The sequence below is a fragment of the Ceratosolen solmsi genome, unplaced genomic scaffold (genome assembly GCF_000503995.2).
Source record: "Ceratosolen solmsi marchali unplaced genomic scaffold, CerSol_1.0 scaffold28, whole genome shotgun sequence".
Taxonomy (NCBI): Eukaryota; Metazoa; Arthropoda; class Insecta; order Hymenoptera; family Agaonidae; genus Ceratosolen; species Ceratosolen solmsi.
Window position 1 is genome coordinate 638,290 of NW_011948429.1, and position 11,414 is coordinate 649,703.

The 11,414-nt window shown below is 38.9% G+C and overlaps 1 protein-coding gene across 1 annotated transcript in view; it reads right to left on the bottom strand.

The window, feature by feature from the left end:
• LOC105363847 (paired box protein Pax-6-like) overlaps positions 1 to 11,414 on the bottom strand; it is a 43,916-nt gene that overhangs the window by 28,032 nt on the left and 4,470 nt on the right. Inside the window, exon 2 of the mRNA XM_011501646.1 lies at positions 6,003 to 6,126. Within this exon, the coding sequence (XP_011499948.1) occupies positions 6,003 to 6,015 (13 nt within the window). The 5' untranslated portion in view covers positions 6,016 to 6,126. The remainder of the gene's footprint in view (positions 1 to 6,002; positions 6,127 to 11,414) is intronic.

Below are 11,414 nucleotides of genomic sequence, written 5' to 3' on the forward strand. Positions count from 1 at the left end.
AAAAAGGAGTTGAAAAATGACGAACTCGCGAATACGGAAAGATGGAATCTTTATACATTTAGGGTATTAATACAGCATTAAAACAATAGCGACGACACTATAAAAAGACTAAATGTAATTTCGTATGAAAAAGAAGGGAAATTCGACTTTTCCTTTACAGACGTCCAAGTTCAATCTTCGTACGTTTCTGCACAACTTTTCTAGTTTATTTTATTTTTAGATGATCCTTCGACCCTATAAATATTATTATTGCCTTAAACAAAAGAACAAAAACAAAAAAATTTCTAACATATATATATATATATATTGTTGAGCATCGTACTATTATGAAGATGTGTTGAATAAAATTAATGAAATATTTACTTCGATGCCGTATTCTTAATACATTATACTTAAGCTTTGGTTTCACCCTTTTTTTTTTTTTTTTTTAAATTTAATTATTTAAAGTTCTAATAGAATTCCGTATTAGTTACGATACGATAAATACCATTATTAACAGTGTCCCGATTCTTAATTAAAAAAGATCTCTTGCAAGTCCTTATAATGTAATATTCTTTTTTATGTTTGGCTGTGCACATTCGTGCGTGTGTGCAAGTCACGTGTATTCAGTAAGAATTATGAATCCTTTCATTGCATTCAAGCCTCTTCTGTCCTATTGTTTTCCTAATGCTTAAAATGGAAAAGATAACTTTTTATAAAATTCGAATGACAGTCTGTTCGCCTTAGTCGGACGAGTGTCAATATATTTCATATTCTCATCACCGTGGCGTAAAATAATTACTTAATACTACTTCTCAGGTAATAATCAATGGTAATAATGTAGGTATGTTCGAGTCAAACGAATAAGAAAGACAAAAACAGGGCGATAGGGAAAATATTTTTCGATCTTAAAGCATAAAGCAGAATTATATAATATCCTGGGCGTATGGTTGGTCGCTTAAGCATAATTAATGAAGCGACTTAATAAGGCGAAGTCTTAATTTACGTTGATAATGCGATAAGAATTGCTCGATCAAATAATACGATGCCAAGTCTGGTAAGTAGAATCCAGATCCATTTAAGCGCTGAGGGGTTGCATTAGTGTCGGAACTGATGGCTCCGGCAACTCCTGTACAACCCTTGAATCGAGTGGCAAGGAAGCTACCGCGAAGAAATGCTTGAGAGATAGAGAGCGAGGAGTGGAGTATTCGCCGTCCACTCGGAATTCAGAAACGATCAATGATCTCTCTCGACGCCGTGGAATTCGTTTACTCCCACGTCCCTTCTAGTCCCTTCTTCCTTCCTAGATATGGCTGATTTGCGGCGAGAAAAAGTTACGGTTCAAGACGGAGAAAAGAGAGAACGTTCGTGCAAGGACTGACGAATAAACAGAGAGACAATGAAAGGGAGAAGTCGCGCGTGACAACGGCAGGCTCCGGTGGGATATATGGAAAGGGGTTGGGATGACGGGGGGGGGAGGTGGATGGGGGAGGCCACACCGAGCATAAAAACGAAAAGACCAAAGACGATGTATGAGGGGTTGGGGGGGGGGGGGATGGAGGGCTCGAATGCAGAAACTTGGAAGATTTTAGAGAAAGCCAAGGAAGTTATAAAAGTGTGTATTGTGCACTCTATTTTATGTTTTATGAAAAATATACGTTGCGCTTTCCACTTCTCAGTATACGCACAATGTATGGACAAACGAATAAAATATCGGCGAATTCGGGAAAGCAGAAAAAAATCCCTTAGTTTCGCAACTCCTTGTACCAACTACCGTAATTAACACCGACCTCTTCTCTATTAATGCACCCGCGACGCTTATGCAAGGATCATCCGAACACATCCTCCACAAGTTAAATTCTATATATGTATGTATATATAAACGTATGCACGACCCTCTGGTCGATAACACAGACTGGACGTAATCGGGTCCAGAGTATCCGAGTCCTGTGTGGTCGCGATTCCTTCTCGAGTTGTGTCACATCCAAGCGGGAGTCACGTCAGGCGTCATGAGACGCGGCCGAGCCGAAGGCCATGTGGCCTCTCGGAAACGCAATTTGTCGCGCGATCGATTGCACCACGCGCACACGGGAACGCGTCCCAGGAAGGACGGAAGGAAGGAAGGAAGACGCCCCCCCCCTCCGGCGACGACGGCCGCTCGAAGCCTCAGCAAGATGTTTCCGCACTCCAAGGGGCATCGCGTCCTTGGCCAAAAGTACCTTGCGAATGACTTTTGTCGGATTAAATACCCGAGGATTTTGTATTACCGAAGACAGAATTCTGTCGCTGTTAGGAATTCGCGAACGATTAGTCGATCTATTAGTTAAATTCGCGTGATAAAGTGTCTACGACGAGGTGAATTTTCTTCCTTTTTAAAAACTGGAATTAGGCAACTTTATCCCCCATGAAATCACCATCAGCCACGTTAAACGAAAGCTATTTTCGTCGCAATACTATTTATTACGTGCGTGTTTAATTTATTTATGTATAATTCATTTACGTATCACTTACTTTGCCACTCACTTTATAAGTATAATTAATTGTATCTAATGTTCATGCATACATTCGTCACGGGCATAAAGAAAAATAATTGCATTCCGCGTAGAGAAGTGAGCGAAACGATATAATGGATCATCGAAACAAAATGAACTAGCCTAATTGATTTTATCAAAATTATCCTAAATTCATAATTATTACTATTATTCGTTGTGAAATTATATTAATTAATTATTTTGCGTAGTGGTAAAGGTATGAAGGGGAATTATAACAAGGGCGGCAGCAGCCGGTATCGGACTTGATCGATAACATCAAACGTCATCGTCAAGCAAAATGTATTTCCGAATTCTGTTGAAAATATGAAAAATTAATTTTCAATTTCCCATTTCGGCTGTCGGCATTTTCGTATAAACTCAAATTAAAGCTCAATTTTGTATTAACTTGATTTTTTTTTAAACTTCTTCAAATTCTTTATGCACTTTGGCATGGGCGAGGCGAGATGTACGTTTTTATTTGGAGTGCTAACTAATTTTGTTCTTTTTACGCTTTTTACGCTTAGTTAATAAAACGTTTCATCCTTGGTGGATTAAGCAAAGAATATTATTCATAGTTCGTTAAAATAATTTATTTATTTCCTATCAATTTCCTTAATTGATAGGAAAATTATTCTTACAACGATTAATTCAAACACAGATGCTTTTGATTTTATATTCTTAATGAAGAATTTAATTTATTTTATCAATACTCGTCTGTTTGTATTTAAACTCAAAGCACCAGGGAAGCAAATTTTATACTATATATACGTTACGTATAAACTGATTTTCTAGTTTGATACCATCGAAAATATTGGAATTTCTTGCCCCTAATGGATATTCAAGTTCAAACTGATAGTGAATGCCTGACCAACCGTATCATAATATTAAATTCGATAAATAAAACCCGTTTTAGGCTCATCCGGTTCACCATAAAGTACGGTCCTAAAATCTTGGTCACTACACTCTATCTTTACCATATATTGTAGGATCTTACGAGATGCTACATCCCTCTCATTAATATATTTCTCCCAGTCTCGTGCCGCCTTCGCACACGTATACGTAAGCTCTTACACGTGCGCAAGCTCGCCCACGTCGTCAAGGAAAGCACAGCTCGGCTTTATCCTAATTACGATCTCTCAGAGTCAAGGGTCTCGGCGCTTCCATACCCTCGGTGCGACAAACGACAAAAGTCGAAGCTTCAGTCCCCCACAAAAAAAAAAAAAAAGGCAGGGCGAGGCATTTTGCCATGAGTTTTCTTGCAAAACGAAAGTAGAGAGGATGAAGGAGATGTAAGGACACTACTGTCATGACGACGACGACGACCACGACGATGATGGCTACGACGATTCATGACGACAACGACGACGACAACGACGACGACAACGATGACGGCCAAGACGACGACGACGACGACGACAACGATGGCGACGAGTAGGAGGAAGAGTAAAAAAGAAAAATAAAACAAGGAGGAAAAAGAAGCGGACGCGCAAAGGGCGCATAAGAGAATGGAAATCAATACGTGAAGTGAGCAGCGACAGCAGCTAGTTTCACGCGGGGGTGGCGATGGCTTTAGAAAGCCTCGAGACGATGTCGCCTACGAGACCTCGCCCCGCTCAGTGGAAAACGCACCGGGGAGCTGAGGCTAAGTGCCGGCCCAATGATGAGGAGCGACAAAGACGGGGATAGATCCATTCAAGACTAATGGGGTTAAACGTCTTAGCCGCGCGTATTCGACACACGGAAATCTACTCTCCAGTCGATTCTCCGGGCACCCGACGCCATCAGTGCCGACCCCCGGACACTCCGAGTTCTTGCTCCTTCGCGCTTCCAGTATACGACTTTACGCCTCTATTCTCTATTGACCCTCCGATTATTGGAGTACTTTCTTCTTCTTTTTCTTTTCTTTTCTTTTTTTTTTTTTTTTTATGATTGCCGAGGGTATTTTGACTGCGTCGCGATTAGTTTTTCATTCTTCTTTCCCCATCCGTTAGTTTAATGGCCTTCGTCCGATATCAAGTGCAACAACTTTTCAACTGCAAAATTAATCCTGAGTTATGAGTAATTAATACGTGAAATTTTGGTCCGTCGGTACTCCATAGTCATGACAATGTCATTTCTAAACAATAGTTTGAGAACGATAGGATGGAGAAGCGAGAGGGAAGCGACGAGCTACGATGAATATTGCGTTGAAAAAACACTCGCGACAAAATACTAGACAATCCTCTTGAAATATACGTACTCGCGTCAATTTAATTTTCCTACGTTGTGGGTAATGATTTAAAAATTGTTTTCCCCTCACACTCAACTTGCTCTGATCGCCACCAAGTATTTTCCCATCTCCAGCAAGTCGAGGAGCTTAGACTCTAATAACGCTCGAGTCCGTATGAGAAAATTCATTTTGCCGCGAGTATCAACTCGACGAATTGTTTCTAAAATTCAGTGAGAAAAAAAAATAACGAGAGAGCAAAAGCAATTACGCCAGGTAAAAAAGGAAAAAAGAGTGATAGCGAGATGAATTGCCGTTCGCGAGGGCGACACGCGCGCGAAGCTCCAGATAACGAAGAAAGAGTTTCAGTTTCGCTCTGCTATATACGAGCGGGTCGTGACGGATGAGAGAGAGAGAGAGAGAGAGAGAGAGAGAGAGAGAGAGGCGGGGGTGTAATAGAGGTTGGCGTAGAGGGTGGAATGCGTCGTATTCGGCCATGACGAAAAGTTTTACGTCCAGGAGGCATTCGGCACTTCTACACTCGAGTAAACGACAACGGCGAGCGGAATCAGGGAACGCATGTCGAGTCGTGCGCCCTTAACTTTTACGCTTCTCCAGAGAATAATCGAGAAATAACAAGGACGTATGGATCGATTGTCGTACGATTGGCTAACGCGCTCTCTCACTTTCTTTTTTCCGAAATTAAAAGCTGCCTCTCGTTCTGGTTTGGATGCGGATTTCGTTCGCCGCTGTTAGTTCGTTTATCACGTTAAAACGACAATTCTACGCGTATAAGTACATCGTGCAGCTTTACTCTATATATGATGTAAAATTGTTTTATCGTTGTGCTGAGCGGCGAGTATCCAAAGGTTAGGAAGTACCGGCGTTTATGAAATAATGTCATGGGAGTGTTTGGAGACTTTTGTTAAACGACGTTAAATGACTCCCGCGACGGGTGTTTATTATGCCCGACACGAACTTTCATTTAGCGCTATGTGGAAAATGAGCCGTCACCTCGCGAGATCCAAGATCCCGATCTTTGCCAAATGGCAGAATTGCCCATCAGCCAATGGATAATAAAGGTGAGGATCAAGGCTCTTCCACCACTTCTATTCCATATCGCGAGCGCTAAAAACCAAAAAGAATGGGGAAGCCGATGCGCGCGGAAGTTTCAAGTATTCCGAGCCTCGAAGTACTCGAAGCTAACGTGTATCGATAAATAAATAAGAGCGGAGCGACCGCGGTAAAGTACAAAGGGCCTCTAAGGGAAGGGGCATGTGACTCACCCTTGTGTGCCATGTCATCAGCGGTGACGGAGGCCAGGAGGCCGGTGGCGCCCGGCCATGGAGCGACCGCAGCGCCGAGTTGCTGCGACGGCAGAATCTTCGGGCCTTTCAACACTTCCGGTCACTGCAAAAACAAAACAGACACCGCCATTAGTCGTGCTAATAATCATTTGAGAAAGCCAGAAGTTTATAAGGGATATCGAGCCGCTATTAGTCGACGCGCTCATCGAGGCTGACTTAACGCTACAAAAGGACTCAGCGAATTGAAATCCTAATGAGGCGAAAAGTCTGTGCTGTTTTGTGATACCAAGCTGCATTATATTTCTTGGAAATGCATTAATATACCAAACGGCAGAACTTTCGAGAGATTTTCCTCCGAGCGAATAGCCATTTTATCGGAGTCTGAATCGCCTCGTTTTCTTTTTAGCAAATGTCGCGAGAGATTCGTTGTTGTTGACGTTTCGAAAATGGCGTTTGCCTCGTAGCTTTTCGAAAATTAACAGAAAAAACGCCCGATCGCACATCCTTTCAAAGTGTGTAGCGCATTATTGAAAAGTCCGCGTCGACCAAGTTATTAAATAAAAAAAAAACTTGTCTAGCAAAATCGAGATAAGACAAACAACAGAATTATCTCGACGAAGATAGTGTCGAGAAGTGAAATGCTCTTCGGAAACTAAAAAAGGTCGGACAATTTAAAAATAAATAATTCGACTTTATTAAAGTGGAAGCTGAATAAATAAATAAATAAATAAATAAATAAATAAATAAATAAATAAATAAGGTATGTGCAACGACGGCTTAAGCAGCCGTATTAGTGATCAATTGAATAGAATTTTTCTTAAACATTTTAAAAGAAATGTTTTTAAAAGAGCTTGTAATATAATATTTGGATTCCCAATGGTAATTTTGTGCGCCCTGTATCTTTAAAAAATGGCCGTGTTTATTCAGATTTTTATCAAAAATATATATATGTTTTTAAGCCACTATATTTAAAAAGCATTTGAATAAAATAATATTAATAATAATAATTAAATAAATAAAAAAAAAAATAAAATAATAATAAGGTAAAGAGTGAAAAAGAGAAGAGAAAAGTACGCTTTGTCATTTATAAATAGATTAGATATTCATTTGAAATATTTATGTATCTATCTATGTACATATCGTAGTTATTGCTAATAAATATTATAACTCTATTTATTAAAGATTACATTCTAGATGGCCGACTTTGTAGTGACTTTAGCTATTATAAATTATTCATTGAGCGACACACATTATTAGCACGCAAATACAGCCTCTTGTTATTCTCTATTTAATCACTAATTTTTAAAAGAAAAAGCTTCATCGCGTTTGGCTAGTTAAACTGTATCCTCATTTCCTTTTCTTCTCCTTCCTTCTTATCTTTTTTCTTCCTTTTTCTTGTTCTCTTGTTTCTTTCTACTTTAATAACACGAGATTAGCAGGCAACTTTATTGTTCAATGTGCTTGAAGCGCGAAAATGTTGAATGGTAAGATAAAATTTCAATAATTCATTTAAAAATTAACGATTCGCATACGTAGCGGCGACAATGATACTCGAACTTTTCGGAAAATCGCGGCAAAAATGTTATCATTAGTCGACGCTCGTACACCTGTTTCAATGATGATAATATCACAAGCAGATGCTGGCCTTTTCTTCCTCTAAGGACAGACGCAATGTGTTTCATGTTAATTTAATTTCGTACAGCAGGCTTGTATTATTTATTATATGTCCCTCCTCGTATCGGCCATGCATGCACCACGACCACGCGAATCCCCATTTAACGATCGTATTAATTGCTCTTTACCTGTTATATAATTCTTAATTTCGTTAAAATAGTCTTAAAGTTACTAGTACATATTGCCGTATAATGTTTATTTATTTATTTTGTATATTTCAATAATAATGGAAAATGTAGTTAAATTTACGGAGTACGATGGCTTTAGAAATTTGACAAACAGTTTTATCACTTATACAAATTTATTGACAGATGATGACATGCATGATGAATTAGTTCTCGAGTACGGAAAAATTTCAAACAATATTTACTGCGATATTTAGTTTCTGCAAATACAGAATACTTTTATGAAATTTATTGACTCGAATGTTCCATTTACATTCATTGGAAATTCAGTAAATATCGTAATTATTCCATCGTTGGAATAATTCTATTTTTTTCTTCTTCTTCAGCATTTCGGAATTACATATCTTGACATTTATATTATTATCAATTGTAGAAAAGTTTAGTTTTTTTAATAGACGACATATACGAATAAAGTTAATATGAGTTTTTAGAATTTAAACAAACGAAGGTTTTGTTAGACTTGTATTTAACGTTAAATTTTCCTTTTCATTACTTAACTCGGTTCGTTGAATTTTTTCTTCATTCTAATAATACAATGGTCGTACGTATAAATAAATGTTATTGAATTATAATGGAGACTTTAATATAAGAAATCCTTTTTTTCACGTAATCGTTATATGATTTGAAATGACGGTAATATTATGAATAATTTATTTCAATAATACATACGACATCCACAATACAATGGTATTTTTTCATTTTCCCCCTTTTTTTTTTTGGAATTTTTGTATTTTTGTGTGTGTCTTTTTTTCTTTTTTAATCGTATTTTCAGTTAATTAAGCAGTGAAAGTTACATTAGTTTTAAATAGGACAAAAAAAAAAAAGCGCAGGAGGCAGACTCGACTCAATCACAGCACAACGCGCGCACTACGAATACCGTCATTGAGCGTCGTAATTACCTGCGAGCGTTCGCACACACGAAAAACAAACGTATCCGAGCCACTTGCAGCACGTAACGCCCTCGACCGGGAGAAAGAGAGAGAGAGAGAGAGAGAGAGACCGAACCGCATACGACCCCGAGGCAATCACAGTCAATAAAGAAACTGTGGGACGGAGTGTAGAAACAATTAAGAGAGCAAAGATTTAGAGAACGACACACGACAGACGAAGAAAGAAAGGGCAAATTCTACGCCAGACGGGGGTGGAAGCGTATTAAGTGCGATATAATTAGTGCCTACGAGGGAACAGAGGAACAATGTGCCTTGGTTAGCTTTGCTTTGAACCAAAGAGATACTCGCATATAAAGTTATCCCATGCATCGTCTCATCTCTCATCTGCCGCTTATCCCATACAGCATCCCAGCATCTCGCCTGTGTCTTTTTGCTTATGTCGCTTGTTTATTTTAAGTGCTATTTGTGTGTATGAGCTTTCGCTATTGAGGCGACTCTTGTAATATTCGATATTGAATGCAATTTGCCGAGTATTTGAGTATTCTTGGTGGAAGATGTTAAGTGAAAAGCGACGTCAAGATTTTTGCTCGTTTATGTGTTGTTTACTTTTTCGTAAGCAACGGATGATTCGTAAGTCGTTTACATTATTATTCTCTCGATACATTTTTTGATGTATGGAGGATGTCTAATATTACTTTATTTACGGCTGGGCCAGCAATTTATTAAGTCAAGGAATTTCAGTCTTCAATGAATACTTGCATGGCGACATTAAAAGAAAAAAAAATAGTAAGGTATTGTAAATTATGACACGTTAAAATAAAATTTTCAAAATAACGGATAACGCAAACATTTCTATTAGCTTTAAAAAATATATCCCTCCTTTATATGAAGCGCGAAAGAGATATTTATCGCTGCTACTTACCAGATTGCCTCTCCCATCCTTATATGCTGTATTTTATATATTAATAAAAGGAAAAAAAAAACGGAAAAAATATTTCTGAACGAGATTTTTCTAGAAAAGACGAATTATATAAGAATGAAAAATGCCGCGAGTACATTGTCTCGAGCTCGTTATCAATTATCTCAGACAAGAAATGTCACTAAAATTAGAATTCCCAATCGATCGAATCCAACGAGCTTTGTAGAGATGTTTTGGAAATTTTTGCCGAGTTCTCGCCAACGTCACGTCATTGGCATAATGCAATTTACATGATCCCGAAATAAGTTTGTTACGTCAACGCTTAGAATAAATATCCCTTGGTATAACGCAGGGAAGACCTTTAAGGACTTGACTCGAACGTTAATTTATAGGAAATAAGCATCCATGTAGGCGTCGATAGAGAAAAACGACGAATATTCGCTGAGAGAGGCAAGAAGACAAAGACACAGGACTTGGAGAAGGGCATGGCTGAAGTGAAGTAAGTTCGTCGTCGGCTGGAAGCGAGCCGCGCACACCAACGCATATTGCGCAAGAGGGATTACCTCGGATTATGCCCGACTGAGCGCAAACGGGATCTCGACGACTTGTGTATTTACAAGACGCCAAGCTGTCGATTTAACTCATTCTCTTCATCTCGCTCGCTCTTTGTCACGCCTGCCATCCCACTTTTTTCGCTTTTCTCTAAACTACCTTTTGCCGATCGAGGCGATAAAATTGCACCTCAACTTTTCACTTAAACCATATCTTGGCTTTGCATTATTATCACGAAGAAGCGATAAACGTATTGTCGATCGCCGGCTTTTGGAAATGTAATTTCAATTTAAAACGATAAGTTACTAATTGCTTGCAGTACCACCTGCTTCGCTATAAATAATCGTGAAGATCCGTAGTGGCATAGTGCCACGTTACATTATATAAATATCAAACGATTTATACCTACAATAATGCAAATGCAAATAATGCAAATTATGTGTGTAATTATGATAACGGCTTGATTGATTATGAATAACCGTGTAAGAGATGGCGATAGGTGAGATTTGCGATTAATGTTGTTGTTTTTTTTTTTTTTTTTTTTTTTTTTTTAAGGGATAGAAAGAAGGATAATGGAAGAGACACGAAAGGAAAGGAATAATTGTTCGAATCATTGATATCTCCCACCGATACCTTCCGCGCATCCTCTAAAACCTGAATTTTCAAAATTGCACTAGGCACTGGTAAAGGTAAAGGCTCGTTACTCGATTGCTCAGCCCCTCGTGCCAATTAGTCTGTCCCACCTTATTTATTGCCTCGAAACGTTTAAGGAAGGTGAGACTAATAAAGAGGGTCGGTGATAAGGTCGCAGCGTCGCGTGGAAAAGCCTACACCAGAAGTGGATAGAGGAACCTGGAAACCTGGAAAGACGCAACGCGAGCGGTCATTTAGCCATTGAACAATATTATGATGAATTTTGTGCCCCGTGAAAGTGAAAAGTCAAGCTAATTGTCAGAATTTCGCTGTGAAATATGAGGATGAGGAAAGAGTATTAATTATTTATTAAAAGCGCGTATAATGTAAAATAACGTGTAATGAAAAGACGATAAAAAGCGAGTGCGCGAAAAATGCGTAAACGTCAATCCCATAATAAATTGATGATAAAATTCTCAAAGTTGGCTTCTCCCCCCCACCCCCCCCCCCCCCCCCCACCCCCCGTCCCCCCCCCCCC